Source organism: Salvelinus alpinus, chromosome 23 (genome assembly GCF_045679555.1).
Source record: "Salvelinus alpinus chromosome 23, SLU_Salpinus.1, whole genome shotgun sequence".
Lineage (NCBI taxonomy): Eukaryota > Metazoa > Chordata > Actinopteri > Salmoniformes > Salmonidae > Salvelinus > Salvelinus alpinus.
This window is the reverse complement of record NC_092108.1, coordinates 44,199,540-44,224,388: the sequence shown is the minus strand read 5'-3', so window position 1 is coordinate 44,224,388 and position 24,849 is coordinate 44,199,540. Positions and strand designations below refer to the sequence as shown.

Genomic DNA, 24,849 nt, shown 5'->3' with positions numbered 1-24,849 from the left:
AGAGGTGGATCAGAGAATCACCAGCAGCAAGAGCGACATCATTGATGTATACAGAGAAGAGAGTCGGTCCAAGAATTGAACCCTGTGGCACCCCCATAGAGACTGCCAGAGGCCCGGACAACAGACCCTCCGATTTGACACACTGAACTCGATCAGAGAAGTAGTTGGTGAACCAGGCGAGGCAATCATTAGAGAAACCAAGGCGATGAGGATGTGGTGATTGACAGAGTCAAAAGCCTTGGCCAGGTCAATGAATACGGCTGCACAGTATTGTTTCCTATCGATGGCGGTTAAGATATCGTTTATGACCTTGAGCGTGGCTGAGGTGCACCCATGACCAGCTCTGAAACCAGATTGCATAGCGGAGAAGGTATGGTGGGATTCGAAATGGTCGGTAATCTGTTTGTTGACTTGGCTTTCGAAGACCTTAGAAAGGCAGGGTAGGATAGATATAGGTCTGTAGCTGTTAGGGTCAAGAGTGTCACCCCCTTTGAAGAGGGGGATAACCGCAGCTGCTTTCCAATCTTTGGGAATCTCAGACGATACGAAAGAGAGGTTGAAAAGGCTAGTAATAGGGGTGGCAACAATTTCAGCAGATAGTTTTAGAAAGAAAGGGTCCAGATTATCTAGCCCGGCTGATTTGTAAGGGTCCAGATTTTGCAGCTCTTTCAGAACATCAGCTGACTGTATTTGGGAGAAAGAGAAATGGGGAAGGCTTGGGCGAGTAGCAGAGGGAAGGGCAGTGCTGTTGACCGGGGTAGGGGTAGCCAGGGGGAAAGCATGGCCAGCCGTAGAAAAATGCTTATTGAAATTCTCAATTATAGTGGATTTGTCGGTGGTGACAGTGTTTCCTATCTTCAGTGCAGTTGGAAGCTGGGAGGAGGTGTTCTTATTCTCCATGGACTTTACAGTGTCCCAGAACTTTTTTGAATTTGTGTTGCAGGAAGCAAATTTCTGCTTGAAAAAGCTAGCCTTTTCTAACTGCCTGTGTATATTGGTTTCTAGCTTCCCTGAAAAGTTGCATATCACGGGGGCTGTTCGATGCTAATGCAGAACGCCATAGGATGTTTTTCTGTTGGTTAAGGGCAGTCAGGTCAGGAGAGAACCAAGGGCTATATCTGTTCCTGGTTCTAAATTTCTTGAATGGGGCATGCTTATTCAAGATGGTGAGGAAGGCATTTAAAAAAAATATCCAGGCATCCTCTACTGACGGGATGAGATCAATATCCTTCCAGGATACCTCGGCCAGGTCGATTAGAAAGGCCTGCTCGCTGAAGTGTTTCAGGGAGCGTTTGACAGTGATGAGTGGAGGTCGTTTGACCGCTGACCCATTACGGATGCAGGCAATGAGGCAGTGATCGCTGAGATCTTGGTTGAAAACAGCAGAGGTGTATTTGGAGGGCAAGTTGGTTAGGATGATATCTATGAGGGTACCCGTGTTTACGGAATTGGGGTGGTACCTGGTAGGTTCATTGATAATTTGTGTGAGATTGAGGGTATCAAGCTTAGATTGTAGGATGGCTGGGGTGTTAAGCATGTTCCAATTTAGGTCGCCTAGCAGCACGAGCTCTGAAGATAGATGGGGGGCAATCAGTTCACATATGGTGTCCAGAGCACAGCTGGGGGCAGAGGGTGGTCTATAGCAGGCGGCAACAGTGAGAGACTTGTTTTTAGAGAGGTGGATTTTTAAAAGTAGAAGTTCAAATTGTTTGGGAACAGACCTGGATAGTAAAACAGAACTCTGCAGGCAATCTTTGCAGTAGATTGCAACACCGCCCCCTTTGGCCGTTCTATCTTGTCTGAAAATCTTGTAGTTGGGGATGAAAATGTCAGAATTTTTGGTGGTCTTTCTAAGCCAGGATTCAGACACGGCTAAAACATCCGGGTTGGCAGAGTGTACTAAAGCAGTGAACAAAACAAACTTAGGGAGGAGGCTTCTAATGTTAACATGCATGAAACCAAGGCTATTACGGTTACAGAAGTCATCAAAAGAGAGCGCCTGGGGAATAGGAGTGGAGCTAGGTACTGCAGGGCCTGGATTCACCTCTACATCACCAGAGGAACAGAGGAGGAGTAGGATAAGGGTACGGCTAAAAGCTATGAGAATTGGTCGTCTAGAACGTCTAGAACAGAGAGTAAAAGGACGTTTCTGGGGGCGATAAAATAGCTTCAAGGAATAATGTACAGACAAAGGTATGGTAGGATGTGAATACAGTGGATGTAAACCTAGGTATTGAGTGATGATGAGAGAGATATTGTCTCTAGAAACATCATTGAAACCAGGTGATGTCATCGCATATGTGGGTGGTGGAACTGAAAGGTTGGATATGGTATAGTGAGCAGGGCTAGAGGCTCTACAGTGAAATAAGCCAATAAACACTAACCAGAACAGCAATGGACAAGGCATATTTACATTAAGGAGAGGCATGCTTAATCGAGTGATCAATAAGGGTCCAGTGAGTAGAGGTTGGTTGGGGTCACGGCGATCCAGACAGCTGGCCGGGTAGATGGCTATCGGTAGCAAGATAGCATAGGATGGAGGTCTATTTTTAGACACCTCGTGCGTTTCCGTCGGTAGATTGGTGGGGTTCCGTGTGGTAGAGGGGATCAATCCAATTGGCAAAATAGATATAGTGACCCAAGAAAAAAATTGTCCAATATACTTATTCAGATAGCAGCCGATAAGACAGCTAACGATTAGCGGGACCCAGATGAGCGTTCATGTAACGTCGCGACGGAGGTGCCAGTTGGATAACTCCCTCGGGCAGATAACGTCGGCAGTCAGTCGTGAAGGCCCGGTGGGGCTCCGTATCTGCAGCAAAAAAAAAAAACGGGTCCGGATAGGTGACTGTAGCCCAGGAATGGCTGATGGAACTCCTCAGCTGGCTAGCTCCGGAATAATTTAAGTTTGCTCCGGGATCGACGTAAGCCAATAGTCACACGGTTTGCAGCTAGCTAGCTGCGAAATCAAGGTGCAAATGTCCAGAGCCTGCGGCTGAAATCCGGGGAAACTGAGAGAGAAAAAAGGCCCGGTATGCTCCGGTCCGAGTCGCATTGCACAAAAGTGCCGGTAGATTATCGAGCTAAAGGAATAGCTGATGACCACAAAACGTGGGCAGCTGAAACACCAACGCTAGCCAGCAAACCGGCTAACTTCTGGGCAGCTTCAGATTAGCTTCTGGCTAGCTTTCGGCTAGCTTCTGGTTAGCTTTCTGGCTAGCTTCTGATTAGCCCCTGGCTAGCTTCCACTGTGGATTTTCAGATTTGAGGTAAATAATACTTTTTTTTTGTAATTGGTGAGGCGGGTTGCAGGAAAGCTTTTGCAGGAAAGCTTTTGTAGTTGAGTTCTTGGATAATAAAATATATAAAAGATATGCGAAGAAAGGTGTAAATATATATATATATATATATATATATATATATATATATAGGACACGACAATACGAGGACAAAAATGACATCTGAACTGCTAAGCCATCTTGGAACAATGACTACAATGATTACATGACCCATCAAGTTAATCAGGTGTGTCTGAAGGTGATTACGGCCATCCATTGTATTTCATGAACATGTGTACATGTCTAGACATTACTGACCCATCCACTTAGCTAGATGTGGCTGGGGGGTGGTTGTAGCATTTTAGACATTTAGACAGGTGTGTCTGGGTTAGCATCACCTACACACTAAACAAAAATATAAACGCAACATGTAAAGTGTTGGTCCCATGTTTCATAAACTGAAATAAAAGTTCACAAAAAATGTCCATCTTATTTCTCTCAAATGTTTTGCACAACTTTGTTTACATCCTTGTTAGTGAGCATTTCTCCTTTGCCAAGATAATCCATACACCTGACAGGTGTGGCATATCAAGAAGCTGATTAAACAGCATGATCATTACACCAGGGGCGTAGCCAGATGTTTTTTTTTGGATAGGCCTAGAAACATTTGGCTAGGCACTTTTTCTACTTATTTATTACATTTATTTTGTGATATGCACCATATATTATTTCTTAATACAATCGTTTTATACTAGTGCATAGTACTTGGAGCAACCTCGTTACATATACAAATAATTACCTATCCCAGCATATTAAAATAAGACAGTAACTTTAGACCAGTTGCCAACAACATAAAACTCATCTTCAGGCGCACTTTAATCTCGATGGGCAAACAAGCCTATATTTGATGTTACAATTTATAACACGGCGGGCAGTAGTACTATAAAAAGGTAACTTACCTTTAGTAGACTTATCATAAGGCGTGACCTACATCACAAGGCGCAGACGGCGAGGCTTTGTGTTGAATATGGTGATTTCATCATAATCCAATGTATCTGTCAGTTCACTCTCTAAAGACAGCAAACTGAAGTGGTTCAGCCGGGCGCTTGTCATTGGTGTGCGAAGACGATTGTTTTATCCTAGTTGTTGTTGGGAAAAGTCTCTCCACACTGCATGATGTCATTGGAAGTGTGACAATGATCTTTAACCTCTCTAGGGTATGTGGGACGGTAGCGTCCCACCTCGTCAACAGCCAGTGAAACTGCAGTGCGCCAAATTCAAAACAACAGAAATCCCATAATTTAAATTCCTCAAACATACAAGTATTTTACACCATTTTAAAGATACACTTGTTGTAAATCCAGCCAAAGTGTCCGATTTCAAAAAGGTTTTACGACGAAAGCACACCAAATGATTATGTTAGGTATGAGCCAAGTCATAGAAATTTTTCCAGCCCAAGAGAGGAGTAACAAAAAGCAGAAATAGAGATAAAATGAATCACTAACCTTTGATTATCTTCATCAGATGACACTCATAGGACTTCATGTTACACAATACATGTATGTTTTGTTCGGTAAAGTTCATATTTATATCCAAAAATCTGAGTTTAGGCGGGACGCTATTGTCTCACTTGGCAAAAAGCCAGAGAAAATGCAGAGCGCCAAATTCAAATGAATTACTATGAAAATTACTATAAAGATCAATCTTTCATTAAATCACACATGAAAGATACCAAATTAAAGCTACACTGGTTGTGAATCCAGCCAACATGTCAGAATTCAAATAGGCTTTTCGGCGAAAGCAAACAATGCTATTATCTGAGGATAGCACAATAGTAAACAAAGACAGAGAAGCATATTTCAACCCTGCAGGCGCGACACAAAACGCAGAAATAAAAATATAATTCATGCCTTACCTTTGACGAGCTTCTGTTGTTGGCACTCCAATATGTCCCATAAACATCACAAATGGTCCTTTTGTTTGATTAATTCCGTCGATATATATCCAAAATGTCAATTTATTTGGCGCGTTTGATCCAGAAAAACACCGGTTCCAACTTGCTCAAACGTGACTACAAAATATCTCAAAGGTTACCTGTAAACTTTGCCCAAAAAATGGCAAACTACTTTTGTAATACAACTTTAGGTATTTTTTAACGTTAATAATCAATCAAATTGAAGACGTGATGATCTGTGTTCAATACATGATTAAAACCAACTATAGCTAGCTTTCTGGTCACGCTCTTCTATCTAACAGGACTCTTCAAGTGACTCTCGTTCAAGATGGCCGTAGTTCTTCATTACACAAAGGAATAACCTCAACCAATTTCTCAAGACTGTTGACATCCAGTGGAAGCGGTAGTTGAAAAGAGAGTGACCTCAAAAAAACAAATTCTGAATGGTTTGTCCTCGGGGTTTCGCCTGCTAAATAAGTTCTGTTATACTCACAGACATGATTCAAACAGTTTTAGAAACTTCAGAGTGTTTTCTATCCAAATCTACTAATAATATGCATATCTTATCTTCTGGGGATGAGTAGCTGGCAGTTTTCGCTGCCGTGATGCGCTCACATCCCAATTACTAATATCATGCTTAATCATTATCTCTTCAGTTAGCTTGAGAACTTTATCAAAGTCTCCCCCTGAGTTCTCTGAACATAGAAAAGCTGCTTTTGAGGATTTCAATTCGTAGCAACATCAATAGTGTCGAACAATTTACTAAACGTGACTAACATGAATAAAAACTAAATTTGGTTTGTCCACAAGCCTCTGAAAAATCTGCAAGAACCTCTAAAATGAAATCTAGTAGTAACAGCACTTTACTCACAGACCCTGATTTTGAACTCCTACCATACATCCGTGGATGTTTCTATCTCGATACATGGTCTATCGGGATGCAACTCTTTCTGTACTTCTATGAATCGAGCATGTCTGTGGGATCCACTCATAAATGTGTGTAGCTGGTTTACTGTGTCAAAAAAAGTACTGACATATCCCGACACTTTTGCAGCGGTGCACAGAACCAAATTCAAACGGTGGGAGTTGCAATGCACATACACCGCTTGCTTAAATGTTTGCTTTAGTAGGACATGTACCCCTCTGTCCCTGACATGACTGAAGCTCCATCGAAACAAAAATCCACACACAGTGGGATCCAACTCCAGGGGTTGCAACACTTCAAGTATTTTCAGAGAAATTCCTTGTGCAGACAAATCAGCGGTTTCCATAATCCCAACAGCTCTTTCTTGAATCATTCCAGCATGAATGTATCGGATGCACACAGCAATAAGTTCTCGTTTAGATTGATCTTTATATTCATCTGCTAGTATGGCAAAATACGTGGAAGGCGCAGAATGAACTTAATCTTTTATCCTGCACAGTAACAATGATGCTGCACACTCCAGCAACTCGTTCTGAATTTCGGGGCTCATAAGCCTGGCATTGCGAGGTAGCTCATTAAGCCTGTTTTGTATTTCTGAGTCATACTTTGAGATGAAATTGAAGATTTCTAAAAAGTTACCTTTGTTGATTGCCTCTTGGGTTTCTATTTGCCTTCTGAGTGGAATATCCTGCTTTGCACACATCAGAACCATATCTATGACCACTTTAACATGTACACAGTTTCTTTCTATAAAATCCATGTTTGCATCACCATGTATTTTGTCCAACACAGTCTCACGACTTCTAGGCCCATGGGTCTAGAATTCAAATGTTGCAAGGGCACTAGCATGTAATTTGCTATTCTCGTGTTTGCAGCAAGCATTTCTTGTGAGTTTCCAGTTTTTAAATCCATCTCGTACAAATCTGAATTCAACATTTGCCCCAGGAAAGTGCGGACAAAACGTACAATATATTGCATCTTTTGCTTTACTATACTCAATCCACACAAACTGGTCATACATCCTTGAAGAGAAGCAGCGTGATTTGCCATTTATCATACTTGAAGGGAACTTTGCTAGATTTGGTTGACAGGCTGGTCAACGGCAGACAAATCTGACGGTGGACCTACTGCAGGTTCACCTCCGCCCGCAGCATCAAGAACGATAGGAGACAGTGGGGTAGGCAAGCATGCCTGGCTCAACGTGGCATTGGCGGTTGTGATGGCGATTGCGGTTGTTTCTATCCTGGCGCCACCTGTTAATGTCTCATTCTGGAAGCTATCGGTAGATTGATCCAAATTATTTTCTGGCACACACTCTGTCACGATCGTCTAATGAATTAACGGACCAAGGCGCAGCGTACGTAGAGTTCCACATGTTTAATCAGACGAAACTCACAAAAACAATAAACAGCAAATGAAACCGTGAAGTCATGGAGTGCTCACAGGCAACTACACACAAACAAGATCCCACAAAACACAATGGGGAAATGGCTGCCAAAATATGATCCCCAATCAGAGACAATGATAAACAGCTGCCTCTGATTGAGAATCATACCAGGCCAACATAGAAACAACCTAGATAGGAACACCCCCCCTAGTCACACCCCGACCTAACCAAAATAGAGAATAAAAAGGCTCTCTATGGTCAGGGCGTGACACACTCCTTTTCCTCCAGACGTCTTTTTTTGAAAACTCTAGCGATCGACATTTGGTTTGCCATAAAACTACTAGAACTACTAAATTACCTTAGCTGGTGAGTCAATTCGAGTAAGCTAACGTGGTAGAGCTTGCTAGCTTATGCGCTACAAGGTTTAGCCACGTGACATTGCCAGGTTGTTCAGGTAAACCATCGTATACATTTTTTTTAATGTAACCAATGGTCGGAAGCCAACCTGATTGCCGCGGACTATTTCTTTGTTACATTATATTAAAATTACCCATAGAAAATAAATCTCTTTTAACAATGTAATAAAATAAATACAAATAAAAATGCATATTGAATAATTTATGGAACTTTTTTGGGGTAGGCCTGAGATCAAACTGGGTAGGCCACAGCCTACCCAGGCCTACGCCGCTGCATTACACAGGTGCACCTTGTGCTGTGGACAATAAAAGGCCACTCTAAAATGTTCCTTTTTGTCACACAACACAATGCCACTGACGTCTCAAGCTTTGAGGGAGCGTGCAATTGGCATGCTGACTGCGGGAATGTCAACCACAGTTGTTGCAAGAGAATTGATTGTTCATTTCTCGACCTCCAACGTCGTTTTAGAGAATTTGGCAGTACGTCCAACTGGCCTTACAACTGCAGACCACGTGTATGGCTTTGTGTGGCCGAGCGTTTGTTGCAGAGTGCCCCATGGTGGCGGTGGGGTTGTGGTATGGGTAGGTATAAGCTACAGACAACGGACACAGTTGCATTTTATCAAAGGCAATTTGAATGCACAGAGATACCGTCACGAGAACCTGAAGCCCATTGTCGTGCCATTCATCCGCTGCCATCACCTCATGTTTCAGCATGATAATACACAGCCCCATGTCGCAAGGATCTGTACACAATTCTTTCAAGCTGAAAATATGCCAGTTCTTACATGGCCTGCATACTCACCAGACATGTCACAAATTGAGCATGTTTGGGATGCTCTGGATCGACAGGTATAACAGCTTGTTCCAGTTCCCGCCAATATCCAGCCATTGAAGAGTGGGACAACATTCCACAGGCCACAATCAACAGCCTGATCAACTCTACGCAAAGGAGATGTCGCGCTGCATGAGGCAAATGGTGGTCACACCAGATACTGACTGGTTTTCTGATCCACGCACCTACCTTTCTTTTAAGGCATCTGTGACCAACATGCATATCTGTATTCCCAGTCATGTGAAATCCATAGATTAGGGCCTAATTAATTTATTTGACTGATTTCCTTATATGAACTGTAACTCAGTAAAAATCTTTGAAATTGTTGCATGTTGCATTTATATTTTTGTTCAGTATAATAATTACAAAATATTTAATCTCAGCACTTTCTATTTTTTATATTGCTACTATGCAAGTAACCATTTCACTGTACCGTTTACACCTTCTGTATCCTGTGCATGTGACAAATAAACTTGTGCTTACCAGAGACGGAACTGTGAAGAACAAATTGACCTGCACCAAAGTCAGATTAGGAGGTATGCCAAGGACTTTATTGAAGGCTACTACTTTGACCACCTTTCGTCTTAATCTTTGGTTGTTAACTACACTAACTTACTCTGTTTAGCACACGTCCTCACATGGGAATCTACTTTTATCCAATATAAAAAACAGCACAAAATAACAATAACGAGGCTATATACAGGGGCTACCAGTAGGATTGCACATTTTGGTGAATATTCAGAGGTGGAAACTTCCCGTGGGAATTAACAGAATATATGTTAATATATGGCATATATGTTAATATATGGTAATTAATGGAAATATATGCAAATCAATATTAATACCATTTAAATTGAGATGTTTTTTTTTGCATTGGATATATTTACCATATCATATGGAGACAGAAACATAAACCTTTTACCTTATCATAAGTAGACAATTGCAAATGATTAAATCCTTCCAATATAAATGTAAAAAACTATTTAGTAACAAATTTAACTTTAATAAAATGAGTTGACTTTTCACATGGGATGATTTCACAGAACAACAAAAGAAAGGGAATATTGAATGATCCCCAATGATCCATCGCATCTCCCAAAAACATTTTCAACATACATCTGTAAAATGACAGTCTAGAAACTAAAGCTTTGGTTGTCTTCCTCTCAGGCTTCCATGTCTTCTCCCTGGACCTCCTCAATGTCCACTGTTGAACATCAGACTCTGAGGCCTCATCTTCACTGTCACTTTCCAACCCTGGATGGCTCGTTATCAGGCTCAAAAAGCTTCAAATTTGCCCGCATGGCCACTAATTTTTCAACCCTTGTATTGGTCAGCCTGTTGCGTGCTTTGGTGTGTGTGTTCCCAAACAAGGACCAGTTGCGCTCTGAGGCGGCTGATGTTGGTGGGATTTGGAGGATGATGATAGAGGCAACAGGGGAAAGAGCCTCAGATCCACAAAGTCCCTTCCTCCAGGTGGCTGCTGAGATATGTTGGCATGACTGCCATATTGCATCTCCATCCCAAAGCTCTTCTTGGAAGTGTCCTTCGCCAGACTGCCAAGAACCTTGCCCTCATCCAGGCCAAGGTGGCGAGACACGGTAGTGATGACACCATAGGCCTTGTTGATCTCTGCACCAGACAGGATGCTCTTGCCAGCATACTTGGGGTCCAAGAAGTACGCTGAGGTGTGCTTTTTGATGTATTTCAGAACAGCAGTTTTCCCTGCTTGGAGCAACAGTGAAGTGGGCAAGGCAGTACGGACTTCTTCTCTTACATCTGCAAGCAGAGTCTGAACATCGGACAGGGTGGCATTACCTCCCTCAATCCGTGCAATGTCTACTGCTATAGGTTTCAGGAGTTTCAGGCTGCTTACCACTCTCTCCCAAAATACATCATCCAGGAGGATCCTCTTGATGGGGCTGTCCATATCGGCAGACTGTGATATGGCCATTTCTTGGAGAGACTCCCCCTCAAGGAGACTGTCAAACATCATGACAACACCACCCCAACGAGGTTTGCTGGGCAGCTTCAATGTGGTGCTCTTATTCTTCTCACTTTGCTTGGTGACGAAGTTTGCTGCAATAACTTGATGACACTTCACATACCTAACCATTTCCTTGGCTCTCTTGTAGATTGTATCCATTGTTTTCAGTGTCATGATGTCCTTGAGGAGCAGATTCAATGCATGAGCAGCACAGCCAATGGGTGTGATGTGAGGATAGGATTCCTCCACAGACCAAGCAGCCTTCATGTTCGCAGCATTGTCTGTCAACAGTGCAAATACCTTCTGTGGTCCAAGGTCATTGATGACTGCCTTCAGCTAATCTGCAATGTAGAGACCAGTGTGTCTGTTGTCCCTTGTGTCTGTGCTCTTGTAGAATACTGGTTGAGGCGTGGAGATAATGTAGTTAATTATTCCTTGCCCACAAACATTCGACCACCTATCAGAGATGATTGCAATACAGTCTGCTTTCTCTATGATTTGCTTGACCTTCACTTGAACTCTGTTGAACTCTGCATCCAGCAAATTAGTAGATAAAGCATGTCTGGTTGGAGGGGTGTATGCTGGGCGAAGAACATTCAGAAATCTCTTCCAATACACATTGCCTGTGAGCATCAGAGGTGAACCAGTTGCATACACAGCTTGAGCAAGACATTAATCAGCATTTCTCTGACTAAATGCCTCCACTGATTCCAGGAGGACCATGAGCTGTTGCTATCGATAAGTCTGATTCATAATTTTCACCTTGAATGGAAGTAGAGGGACTTTTGTCAGAGGTTGCTTGTTGTGAGTGCTGAAGGAACTTTATGCACTTGGCCAGATGATTCTGCATCTTTGTTGCATTCTTCACATATGATTTGGCACAGTATTTGCAAATGTACACAGCTTCCTTCAACATTAGCTGCAGTGAAATGTCTCCACACATCAGATAGTGCCCATAGCATTTCCCTGTAAAGATTAGAAAAAAATGAGTTAAAATAAACAACAAATACAATTTTATGTACAGATCAATAGTTAATCAGTTAGATTAAACAACTCCTTTGTAAGATAAATGTTTTAAAATGAAACATGTATGGAAACAGGTGAATTAACACTCCTCAGTTAGCAGGCTCAAGCAAGCTAAAACCCACATGGTAGCAAAAACTAACAAGCAGAAATTGTTAACAAGTTAGAAATAATTTAAACACACTTTGCTGTAGGCTACTATTTACTAGTTAACAAAAAAATCATGTAATATAAAATATATTCACCCCACCCAGTATTGTAATCAAAACTTACCAGAAAGCATGTAGTCCTTGTCGCAGACAGTGTAGTAGTGTGGGCTCAATAGCATCTCATTAGTGTGCAAGATCTTGAGAATCAGCTGTACATGTGATGGAAAAGTGCACTGCACATGTGATGGAAGAGCGCACTGTACATGCAGAGGGTTGCAATTCCATTGAATTGGGGATACTTTAACCTCTAACGAGCCTCTACCCCGGGTCCGGGATCACCCCCCACCCCCCCACACACTGATTAGCATAGCTAGCATAGCTTCACAAGTAGATAGTAGCATCTAAATATCATTAAATCACAAGTCCAAGACACCAGATGAAAGATACAGATCTTGTGAATAAAGCCACCATTTCAGATTTTTAAAATGTTTTACAGGGAAGACAAAATATGTAAATCTATTAGCTAAACACGTTAGCAAAATACACCACTTTTCTAACTCCATCAGTTTCTTACTACTTCAGGTGCTATCACCAATTCGGCTAAACTAAGATATTGATAGCCACTAACCAAGAAAAAACCTCTTCAGATGACAGTCTGATAACATATTTATGGTATAGGATAGGTTTTGTTAGAAAAAAGTGCATATTTCAGGTAGAAATCACAGTTTACAATTGCACCGACCATCACAAGACGACTAGAATTACTATAGAGAGCAACGTGTATGACCAATTTACTCTTAATAAAACATTTCATAAGAATAGACAAAGCATAGCAATGGAAAGACCCAGATCTTGTGATTCCAGACAATATTTCAGATTTTCTAAGCGTTTTACAGCGAAAACACAATAAATCGATAAGTTAGCATACCACATGTGAAAACGTTACCAGAGCATCGATTCCAGCCAAAGAGCGCTATAACGTAATCACCGCCAAAATATATTAATTTTTTCACTAACCTTCTCAGAATTCTTCCGATGACACTCCTGTAACATCATTTTACAACATACATATACAGTTTGTTCGAAAATGTGCATATTTAGCCATACAAAACCGTGGTTATACAATGGAAATAGTCACAACTCAAGCATCAAAATGAGGGACGTCAGCTTTCAGAGTGATCTAGTTTAATCGAAAGCTAATCATATACTTGACTAAAAAATACAGGGTTGACAGGAATCGAAAGACAAATTAGTTCTTAATGCAACCGCTGACTTACATTTTTAAAATTATCCTTACTTTTCAATACAGGGTTCGCCAAGTGAAGCTATACCAAACAAAATGGCGAAATATGCGTTTAAAATATTTCGACAGAACAACGATTTATCATATTAAATATTGCTTACTTTGAGCTGTTCTTCCATCAGATTCTTGGGCAATGTATCCTTTCTATGTTATAAACTTCTTTTGGTCGATAGATGTCCTCTGTCCTTCGAAATGTCCACTAACAACGACCGAGACCCCGAAACGTTCCCAAAGCTTAAAAGTGCACGACAAAGAAATTCCTCAGAATCGCACTAAACGGATATAAATTGCTATAAAACGGTTCAAATTAACTACATTATGATGTTTTTAACAACTATAACGAGTAAAAACATGACCAGACAAATATTACTGGTTAAACAACGATTTGGAATGAGGCAAGTCCGATGTCCATCCTGCTTGTGACGCACGAAGAAAAGAGAGTGGTACTTCCACGTTTTCTTGTTTTATAGTGGCTGTGATTGTGCAATCGACTCCATTCAAAACGTGATGACGTACAGACACCCAGAGGAAGACGTAGGCAGTGTCGGTTTCTTCATAGCATTCACTGTCGCCTTAAAAACAGACTCCAGATCAGGGGTAAAAATTTCTGAAATCTGACCCCTGTCATGAAAAGTGCTGTAGATATAGTTCTGTACCACTCAGAGACAAAATTCCAACGGCTATAGAAACTAGAAAGTGTTTTCTATCCAATAATAACAATAATATGCATATTGTACGATCAAGAATTTAGCACGAGGCAGTTTAATTTGGAGACCCAAATATGCTAATGCGGAACAGCACCCCCTATAGTTCCAAGAAGTTAACCAAAATATGCCACAAGACCTAGAATTGCCTTGTGTATCCCACAAAAAAAGTTCACTGTTATAAGCAAACTTTTCTGAGGAATTTAAGTAAAATTCCCCAAATTCCAGGGCTTAACTTCCCATGGAAAATTTCCCGGAAAGTTTCCGACCCTTTGCAACCCTAGCTACCAGTACCGTGTCAATGTGAAGGGGTACCAAGGTAATATGTACATGTAGGTAGGGGTAAAGCGACTATACATAGATAATAAACAGTGAGTGGCAGCAGCATAAAAAAGGGGGTCAATGCAAATAGTCCGGATAGCCATTTCATTAACTGTTTAGCAGTGTAATGGCTTAGGGGTAGGAGCTGTTAAGGAGCCTTTTGGACCTAGACTTGGCCCTCCGGTATCGCTTGCGGTAGCAGAGAGAACACTCTATGACTAGGGTGGCTGGAGTCTTTGACAATTTTTAGGGCCTTCCTCTGACACCACCTGGTATAGAGATCCTGGATGGCCGGGAGCTTGGCCCCAGTGATGTACTGGGCCGTATGCACTACCCTCTGTAACACCTTGCGGCCAAATGCAGAGCAGTTGCCATACCAAGCGGTGATGCAACCAGTCAGGATGCTCTCGATGGTGCAGCTGTAGTACTTTTTGAGGATCTGAGGACCCATGACAAATCTTTTCAGTCTCCTGAGAGGGAATAGGCGTTGTCGTGCACACCACACTTCCAGGTCTCTGACCTCCTCCCTCTACGCTGTCTCACTGTTGTTGGTGATCAGGCCTACCACCCTTGTGTCGTCGGCAAACTTAATGATGGTGTTGGAGTCGTGCGTGGCCACGCAGTTGTGTGTGTGAACAGGGAGTACAGAAGGGGACTAAGCACGCACCCCTGAGAGGCTCCCGTGTTGAGGATTAGCGTGGCAGATGGGTTGTTGCCTACCCTTACCACCTGGGGGCAGCCTGTCAGGAAGTCCAGGATCCAGTTGCAGAGGGAGGTGTTTAGTCCCAGGGCCTTAGCTTAGTGATGAGCTTTGAGGGCACTATGGTGTTGAACGCTGAGCTGTAGTCAGCGAACAATATTCTCACGTAGGTGTTCCTTTTGTCCAGGTGGGAAAGGGCAGTGTGGAGTGCAATGGAGATTGTGTCATCTGTGGATCTGTTGGGGCGGTATGCGAATTGGAGTGGGTCTAGGATATGTAGGTTGCTGTTGATGTGAGCCATGACCAGCCTTTCAAAGCACTACTTTGCTACAGACGTGAGTGCTACAGGGTGGTAGTCATTTAGGCAGGTTACCTTGGTGTTCTTGAGCACAGGGACTACCGTGGTCTTTTCGAATCATGAAGATATTACAGACCCGGTCAGGTAGAGGTTGAAAATGTCAGTGAAGACACTTGCTAGTTGATCAGAGCATTCTGAGTATGGAGTCCTGGTAATCCGTCTGGCCCTGCGGCCTTGTGAATGTTGACCCGTTTTAAAAGGTCTTACTGACATCAGCTACAAAGAGCGTGATCACAGTCGTCTGGAACAGCTGGTGCCCTCATGCATGGTTCAGTGTTGCTTGCCTCAAAGCGAGTATAGAAGGCATTTAGCTCGTTTGGTAGGCTTGCGTCACTGGGCAGCTCATGGCTGGGTTTCCCTTTGTAATCCGTAATAGTTTGCAAGCTCTGCCACATCCGACAAGCATCAGAGCCGGTGTAGTAGGAGTCAATCTTAGTCCTTTATTGGGGCTTTGCCTGTTTGATGGTTGGTCGGAGGGTATAGCAGGATTACTTATAAGCGTCCGGATTAGTGTCCCGCTCCTTGAAAGCGGCAGCTCTAGTCTTTAGCCCAGTGAGGATGTTGTCTGTAATCCATGGCTTCTGGTTGGGATATGTATGTATGGTCACTGTGGGGACGGCACGTACATATCCCAACCAGAACGTACGTACATATCCCAACCAGAAGTCATTCATTTTGTCTTTCCCTTTAAATCGCCATAGAAACGGCCCCTCTCAATACAGATTGATCGTGGTTATAGGCAATGAAAGCGAAGGATCTGGAGGTGAAAATGACGACAGTATCACGTAGATTTTGATTGGTTGAAAACCAGCGGAAAGACACCTATAAATAGTAACGTTTCTATTGAATCAACACTGTCAAGTATAAGTATATTAAGGTTATAATATTGTAGAGAACATTCTAATGATTCATTCTAGATAATTTGTAATGACATAGGGCAAAGAAAACTACGTTTTGACATTAATTTCATAGCACCCTCTTGAATTGCCCCATTTTTCTCTGCATTCTACAGCAGTGAGTGAACGCCGTAAACATTGACTTTGATACCTCAGCACCTGCTTGGAACCATGGGATGTGCAGGATGTTCTATTCCCACTCATTCCTATTGAGGATAGTTTTAGTATAGAATAACACTACTGAATGTGTATTTAGAAAGGGTACTATTATCTTTAGTTTGGAGCGAAGTTGCCCTGATCTTGGGTCTATTTAGCATTTTCCCCACTAATGGTTAAGCTTAGGATTGGGGGATTGGAAGCTGATCTTAGACCTGTACCTCGGGAAAACCTCATCCCGGCGCTTTAGCTTTCAGATGAAAGAGAAGGAAAGACTACAGCTTTGGTGAACAGATGACACCACTTCCCGGAGTTCTCTTACCGTGTCTGGGCAGCGAGGTGGACAGGGCAGCCTGCTGCCGACAATCAGCTCTTCCACCAACCGGGTGAGAGTCATCTGACCTTTGATTTTATTTGGAAGCATCTCCTTATATACCTGTGAACAACCATGTCACATGATCAAAACCAAACCAGATGGCCGTACCTACACCCCAGTCTTTTCTCTCAAAGTATACACTCATGCACTTCTTCCCATGCATTTAAAAGGATTGGATTGGTGCAAGCTTGGGGAAGGAGTTTCCTCCATATATCTTACTCTAGTCATTTTCTTTCTCCCTAAGTGCACACTTAGGGAGAAAGGTCAGAGTATTGAATTGCAGAATAATTTGATCCCATAACAGACAAGGGCTAGCTTGATGAACTAAGACATCAGATACAGTACATGTTAAAATGTCTGACTCCTAGTGTTTTGTCAAATCAATAAAGTTTAACAAATTTGTATGAAACTATTTTCATAGTGAAGTGAGGTAAACACAGAGAGAAGGTTCTTTACCATGTTAGGACTTCTGCTTGGCTCGCAGTAGGTCATCAGCTCATAGAGGGTCACTCCGAAAGACCACACGTCAGACGCAGGGTAGAACTTACAGTCCATCAGGCACTCAGGAGCATACCTACAAGGCAACACACACTGTAGCAAAATGTTTTGCAAAAAAACCTGGAGATAAGCATTTCTTATTGTTCAAGTTGAGGGAGTCCCTCCCTTTTTTCAGTTTGATTTCTTCCGTTTGGTGTCTACTTATCAATGAACACGACCAAGGTAAATATGTCAGCTAATGTCAATACAATGAGCCACAACCTGTCAAGATCATTAGAGGTTTTAATCTGATCCATCACAGATAGCAACGATAAACTGGCTTCCAGGCTTTTAAATGGCATGTGACCTTATCTCCTTAACTTTGATTTGGGAGTGAACCATCAAGTTAGGTTCTGGGACCTGGCCTTGTCATTCTATTTCTAAGTTTCTCACCAGAATACAGGGCTGAAGGTTTCCTCTTTGACAGTGTAGTAACTCTTGTCCTCCTTCATGCTCTTGGTCAGGCCAAAGTCTCCGATCTTCACTGTGCTCTCGTTCTCCACCAGAACGTTCCTGGCCGCCAAATCCCGGTGGATGAACCGCTGGGATCCCAAGTAATCCATTCCCTGAGAGACACACACACACACATTTCACTTGTTTTTATAGTTTGTATACTTTTATAGCTATTTACCTGGCAGTGTAAATAGTGGTTTCCATAATTTGCAAATAAATTCATTAAAAATCATACAATGTGATTTTCTGGATTTTTTTCCTCATTTTGTCTGTCATAGTTGAAGTGTACCTATGATGAAAATTACAGGCCTCTCTCATCTTTTTAAGTGGGAGAACTTGCACAATTGGTGGCTGACTAAATACTTTTTTGCCCCACTGTACCTATAGAGGCTAGTTAAAACAGGGGTATTAATAAAGCTCCATACTACAATACCTGGCAGATCTGGAGGGCGTAGTTGAGAAGTCTCTTGAGGTCAGTCTGGTGTTTTCTTTTGGGAAGGTAGTCCTTCAGGCTCCCCGCTGGCAGGTACTCCATAATCAGCTTAGTGGTCCTCCCACCTAGACAAAGAAACACGATTTTCACACAAGTATGTGTGTGTGGTGTGTGTGTGTGTGTGTATTGTATATTTATATACAGTATACATTTAGGTGTGTATGTAGGATTGCATCCATTGCCCTCCTCACCCTCCTCGCTACACACTCCTTTGTATTTGACAATGTTGTGGTGGTAGAGTTCTCTCATGGTATCTATCTCTCTTCTCAGGTGGCAGGCCAGCTGGCCTTTGCCGTTTTGCTTCAGAGACTTGACCGCCACCAGCTCCCCTCGGCCATCCCCACGGGGGTCATACTGACACAGCTCCACCTTACCAAACTGACCCTGCACAGTAGACACACAACACAAGAACAATTCTAGAATAAAGCACGCCACAGACATAGTGAACACATATTAACCCAAACAAGTACAGTTCATATCCGTACCACACACACAATTACATACCTCAATCGTCACATTACAGGGGTATTACTAGGATGAAAAAAACTAAGCGGTCACCTTGACACTCATATTTTGGGTTCTGATGGGGTAAGACAATGAAACTAAGCTCAAGGAAGCATTGGGGTGGCAGGAAACCTAGTGGTTAGAGCGTTGGGCCAGTAACCGAAAGGTTTCTGGATCGAATCCCAGAGCTGACAAGGTGTTCTGTCGTTCTGCCCCTGAACAAGGCAGTTAACCCACTGTTCCCCGGTAGGCCGTCATTGTAAATAAGAATTTGTTCTTAACTGACTTGCCTAGTTAAATTAAATATAAGAGATATTATTCAAGAATCAATGGCTATAATTTAAATAAATAAATAAATTGATGTACCAATCCCAGATTGCCCCTTTAAAATGGGGACAAGTACTCCAATAGTAAACTATACATGTATTAAGAGAGTCCCTACCTCTCCCAGGTCATCAATTTTCCTGAGGAACCTAATATCAAACACAGTGGGGTCCACTTCCTGGATGGGCACCCTACCAGGTGGCAGGACTGGGTCTGGGGGAGGGGCCACACAGAGATAGGGTTATACAAATACATTCTCTATGTAAACACAGGCGCACACACACACACACTTGTCTGTATGCACATACACATGCAGGTGATAATGACAACAAGAACAATAGAGACAGATAAAAAGGTTTGTCCTCTTACTCTGCTCGGATACCCCGGTGAGGTCCCTGACAATGGCCCTGAAGAAGGGCCTCCTCTTGGGGTCGTAGTTCATGCACTTGGTGATGAGCTCAGCCAGCTGAGGGCAGTCTGGGGTCACCAGGGAACACTGGGCTGAGTAAAACATCTCCTTCTTCTCACAGAGAGAAAGAGAGGAGATGGATCAGAACCAAGACTGTTCCAATACTGATTCCAATTCCTTGCTTCTAAGTGATATGCTATGAATATTGTAAGAATACCACAGTCTACAAGTGTCAATAAACAGGTGTATTCAATGAAATAACTCAAGACCTCCCCTCTGAAATAGATATCTCACCTGGGTAAATAAAGGACACATTAAAAAAAGGCTATGTCGCAGGAGTCTGGGGGTGGTTGTGAGTGAGAGATTGTGTTTCTCACTGTCTTGTCAGGGGAAGTGTGGGTGTACCTCTATGAGTTTCTTGTCCTTGAGAGGAGCCACTCCCTCATAGCAGATCTCCCACAGTGTGGTGCCAAATCCCCACTTATCCACCGCAACACTCAGGGCCTGGCTGTTCCTCACACACTCTGGGGCGATCCACGGGATCCTCTCCACACACTCTGTAATACAACACAGTCTTGTCAGCTGGGGGGAAAAAAACAGACACACAGAGACGCACACACCACACACACACCTTGTATGTTGAGTGCGGAGATGGAGACCCCGGGGCTACTCAGTTTGATGAAGGGCCCAGTCTCTCCCTCTAGGCCATCCCGCTCCACTAGGACGTTCTTAGCACACACATAGCCATGGACCAGCTTCTTATCCTCCTGTAGGGGACAGGAACACAGGGAAGGGTCAGGTCTAGAGCCATATAGATCTATGTAACGTTGACAAACTACTACTACTGTATTGTCCAGGTTGGCACCAAGTTCCAAGACCATTACATTCTACATTAGATTATAAAATGCAATGTTATTATAATGGCACATTTCTATGCCTGATTCATACTATGGGGTCAGCCTGAATCATACTGGACCGGTATTTTCTGTTCACATTGTCCTTTCTACCACGGTTCCAGTAACTGTAACTATGAAGAATGCATAACCAGGCCTCCATTTTGGAGAAAAAAAATGCATAGACGAGCATAGGCTGGTCATGCTGGTGACCAGCCTTCTTTTTTTTTTCTTCTCGTGCCTTCGCTGTTTTTTTGCTGGTGACCAGCCTTCGCTGTGTTTTCGCTGGTGACCAGCTTTCATTGTGTTTTCGACACTGGTAAAGTCACATGCTGGCTTGCAAAGTGATGTTCAATTCCTATCCAGCCAGAGTGGGGATGTCCAACAATTGTAACTTTTATTCACCCACAATGGCATTCAGAATGACTGCCAGTGTTAAAACAATGAATAAATTAACCTAAACCTAAACAACTATTTCAATAACGGGGTCAATAAGTCAACTAACAGATTGGATTAGTTTAGAGAAATGGCTGTTATTTATCTTCGTGTAGCATAAGATTATTAATCAATTAATTTATCAACCAATGAACATGCAAAAACACAGATATTGAAACAAACAATTAAAACAATCTAACCGCAATAAAGCAATCTGGGAAATACGATAATGATGGGTGTGCTTTTGCAGACCAGCTTGACCAGCATAGAACAGCTTGGTCACCAGCATCACCAGCATAAGCTGGTCATCAGCATTACCAGCATGAGTTGGTCACCAGAATCACCTGCTTGACCAGCTAGTCAGCCAGCCTAACCAGCGAGACCATGCTGGTCAGACCAGCTTGACCAGCATGGACAGGCTTGATATTTAGGCTGGTCTATGCTGTTTTTCCCCCCATCAGGGCAGCCCAGTACAGCTCGGTTTGGCCCTGTAGTGTCAAATCGCAATTGTGTCTCGTCTCACCAGGTAGCTGAGGGCGCCGGTCAGTTGTTTGGCCACCTGGTACTTCCAGGAGGTGCTGAGTTCAAGACGATGTCCCCGCATGAACACATCCAGAGGACCCAGCGTCACATGCTCCTCCACAATGATATCTGAACAGCGACAACATCATACACACACAGTTAGAGGTACAAAAAATGTCTAGCCTATTTCAGGTAAAAAAGTATGAGTAGGTTGCAACTTAATAAATAAATAAATAATAATACTTTTGCTGTCAGAGACATTTTCCACAATATACGGTATATGCAGACAAGCTATGTCCTAACCTTCAGCGATGCAAACTAATCAGCAGTATCGGGTATCAACTTCCACAACAACTAAGAGCGTGAAGCGCGAGGCTAAACTTCTCCCTAGTTGTTGTCGTGCAGATATCATGTTGTAGGAGTGTGAAGGGTACACATGAACATGCACAGATATGTGCGTACATAGTCTCGCATGGCGCTCGTCTGCATTAACGTAGGTTCTTCCTGCGGCTTGTGGCATATCGCAGAGTCTCAGTTTAGGAGTCAAAATAAGAGGAAAGAAGGATGACTTACTGTCATGGTTGCGAACACAGACACCGTGCAGCAGAGTGATGTGTTGATGGGACACCTGACGCATCATACTGACCGTTTCAAAGAAAGTCTAACGGAAAGAGCTCAGTGTCAAAGGTCAGAGTCAAAAGTCAAAGGGAGAAGTCACAAGGTCAGACATGGGTGGTGGAGGGAGGAGCGGTGTGTATGTGTGGTAGCCCTTTCCTGCAGTCAAATGACCTACTAGCCTCATGGGTGGAATGTTATTAATATTTTTCATAATTTCCTAATTAATAAACATTATATATTTTTTTTTAAGCCCAAAATCCTGTTTCTATGTCAAACGGTTTTGTTATATTTCAGTCTTCTGCGATGTATATAAAAGTGTAATATTGGGACGTAAACTCAAAATATAGTACATTTCAACTCTATACCTGACATGGTAGAGGCGTCTTCTTATTTTCTAAGCCCATAACCACGTGTGTGATGTGTATACTTTGAAACAAAAGTAGATTTGTTTAAGACTACCAAGAAACACTCTGTGAGACCCTGATTTAGCCCACTGCAATAAAAGGTTAGTGTATGCCAATCACATTAATTTACAAAGCCACTTTTTGTTTATACAGTATGTGTGTGTGTGTGTGTGTGTGTGTGTGTGTGTGTGTGTGTGTGTGTGTGTGTGTGTGTGTGTGTGTGTGTGTGTGTGTGTGTGTGTGTGTGTGTGTGCTCACCATAGACATGTCTCTGTGTTGGGACCCTAGCACTTTCAGGACCACTTTCACCTCGTGGTAGGTTTGGGAACCCCACACATCCTTCTCTTCCTCACTCTTTATCTTAAATTTGCCAGCATAGATGTTAGTTCTGGTGCCACAGCCCAAGTGCTCCTCCTATATAGACATATGAGAGACACAGACACGGTTATGGACAGAATAGCATTATTTGTAGATCGAAGGAAATTAAATAAAAAGTAGTATTGTCAGTGTAGGGCATCCTGTGCACACAAACATACTGTAAACACATAGTAAAGGCTAACATGTAAACACACAAGCACATTCAAATCCACACAAGCAAACAGACAGACACACACAACCACGTACACAAGTGCACACACACACACCTGCACTATGTCCTCGTTGAGGATCTTGTGGAAGATGACATGACTCTGTACAGGGTACGTCGGCTCCGCATCTCTCTTTGTCACTAGTAGCAGGTTAGACATTTCTGAAACAAACAAAAAAAACTGAAATGGGAAACAATATAGACACACACCAATCTTCTCCCTCTGACGTGAAAACAGGCGACAGAGCTGCCGAATTCAGGAAAACCACTGTAACTGAGCAACATTTCCTGTTTGATAGTGGTATAAAGAGAATAACACATCCAGGTCTGGTGTATTGTATGGCATAAGGTGCCAAACCTCTGGGAAGGACCATGGTCAGGGATTAGGTGCCGTGGTGATACACTTTAGAAAAAAGGGTTCCAAAGGGGTTCTTCAGCTGTCCCCATAAACTTTTTTGGTTCCAGATAGAACCCTTTTTGGTTACAGGTAGAAAACCCTTTTGGGATCCATGTAGAACCCTCTGTGGAAAGGGAACCAAAAGAGTTGTTCCTGGAACCAAAAAGGGTTATTCTATGGGGACAGCCGAAGCACCCTTTTAGGTTCTAGATAGCACCTTTTTTTCTAAGTGTGTGTAGTATTGGGGCAGGGTATCATACCATACCTCTGGGCTGCGGAGGGCAGGCCTTGCGGAGCTGGAAGAAGACTCCGTCTGAACTAAGTCTCTGGCCCATCAGCTGTTCCATCAGCTCCCCGAGAGAGGGCTGCCTCAGAGCTGTACCACTCAGGCCGTAGCCTTCCGGCCCCACCTCGATCTTAAAGCTACGGTACGGATGGCTATCGGTCTGGTTCACCTACAGCAAGAGTGCCAAGAAGAGGAGAACAAGTATAGAGAGTAATCGAGCCAATTTATTTACACCGACCATTTTACAGCAACAAATTGTCACAATTCAGTTCAGTCAAATAATGGTGACTAACAAGATAGTCACTAACACGATAGCGCCGCCAGGCTTTTAAAAGTGAGAAAGCCTCACAAAAATGTTCAAATGTATCATTGTCTGAAAATGAGAGTGGCTGTATACATGTCTAAATGAGTATGGGTGAGGCAGATGGTGGAAGTGGTACTGTACTTCATTGCATTTGACAGTCAGGATGATGTGGTCATAGTCGATGCAGCTCCAGCGCAGCACATACATGCCCTCCTCCCTGCCCTCCTGACGCAGCTTGTGGAAGGTGTAGTCCATGCTGGAGGGGGAGGGGCCAAATTGCATCATGGGAAAAGGGGTGGATCAACTCAGTTCTACAATAGTATAGAAGTATTACTGTATCACTAGCTAGGTTCCCATCCAATTGGCAACAGATTTTCATCCGAATATTCTAAAATATGCACATTTTCCAACCAGTGGTGGGTTTCCACCAAACTGACCTGTTGCGAATAACAATCAGTGCACAGAAATCAGTGAAGTAGTGCACAGAAAATGTACTTTTTCACTTACGTTTTTCATGGACCGAATAAAAATCGAACGTTTTTTTCTTCATTTTCCACTCGACCAATAGTGGTCACAAAAATTGTTCTGTTAAATAGTAAATGTGCCTACTCTGTTATTGGCATGTGTGCTTTAACCAACAGTTCACAGATACAGTGCGGGTAGTCTGTACAGATAGTCTACATGATGAGATTATTATGGATAAGAGAATATTTGTATTTGTTAAATGTCAGACAAGCATCGATCATCGTGTCACCAGAATAAGACCCTCGATAATCATTGGAAGGAAAGGTGCATCAAGCTCATCACTGTGCACTTTCACCACCCTGTGAAGTTCATCATAATTTATTTAATCTGTAGCTGAATAAATTGCATGGTTTCCCGAGTCATAGTGAGAAAACCACACACCATATCATCGCGT

General features: G+C 42.8%; 2 protein-coding genes across 2 annotated transcripts in view; both read right to left on the bottom strand.

Moving 5' to 3' along the window:
- The window catches only part of LOC139551112 (tyrosine-protein kinase JAK1-like), a 35,982-nt gene that overhangs the window by 7,211 nt on the left and 3,922 nt on the right, over nucleotides 1–24,849 (bottom strand). The window contains exons 10-24 of the mRNA XM_071362515.1: nucleotides 24,072–24,186; nucleotides 23,606–23,795; nucleotides 23,002–23,105; nucleotides 22,616–22,771; nucleotides 21,909–21,996; nucleotides 21,337–21,464; nucleotides 20,117–20,252; nucleotides 19,891–20,042; nucleotides 19,446–19,596; nucleotides 19,195–19,289; nucleotides 18,440–18,632; nucleotides 18,189–18,313; nucleotides 17,696–17,868; nucleotides 17,222–17,339; nucleotides 16,712–16,825 (exon numbers count right to left, since the gene is read on the bottom strand). Of these exons, the coding sequence (XP_071218616.1) occupies nucleotides 16,712–16,825; nucleotides 17,222–17,339; nucleotides 17,696–17,868; nucleotides 18,189–18,313; nucleotides 18,440–18,632; nucleotides 19,195–19,289; nucleotides 19,446–19,596; nucleotides 19,891–20,042; nucleotides 20,117–20,252; nucleotides 21,337–21,464; nucleotides 21,909–21,996; nucleotides 22,616–22,771; nucleotides 23,002–23,105; nucleotides 23,606–23,795; nucleotides 24,072–24,186 (2,038 nt within the window). The remainder of the gene's footprint in view (nucleotides 1–16,711; nucleotides 16,826–17,221; nucleotides 17,340–17,695; nucleotides 17,869–18,188; nucleotides 18,314–18,439; nucleotides 18,633–19,194; nucleotides 19,290–19,445; nucleotides 19,597–19,890; nucleotides 20,043–20,116; nucleotides 20,253–21,336; nucleotides 21,465–21,908; nucleotides 21,997–22,615; nucleotides 22,772–23,001; nucleotides 23,106–23,605; nucleotides 23,796–24,071; nucleotides 24,187–24,849) is intronic.
- LOC139551113 (uncharacterized) lies at nucleotides 4,912–16,705 on the bottom strand. The gene is made up of 2 exons (XM_071362516.1): nucleotides 14,080–16,705; nucleotides 4,912–12,256 (listed from the first exon to the last, which is right to left on the bottom strand). The coding sequence occupies exon 2, from the start codon at nucleotides 11,044–11,046 to the stop codon at nucleotides 10,126–10,128; it is 921 nt and encodes a 306-aa protein (XP_071218617.1). The 5' UTR covers nucleotides 11,047–12,256; nucleotides 14,080–16,705; the 3' UTR covers nucleotides 4,912–10,125.

What these genes read in the sequence shown, in the direction of transcription:
- LOC139551113 (XM_071362516.1), bottom strand. Translation starts at nt 11,046, where the DNA reads ATGAAGGCTGCTTGGTCTGTGGAGGAATCCTATCCTCACATCACACCC.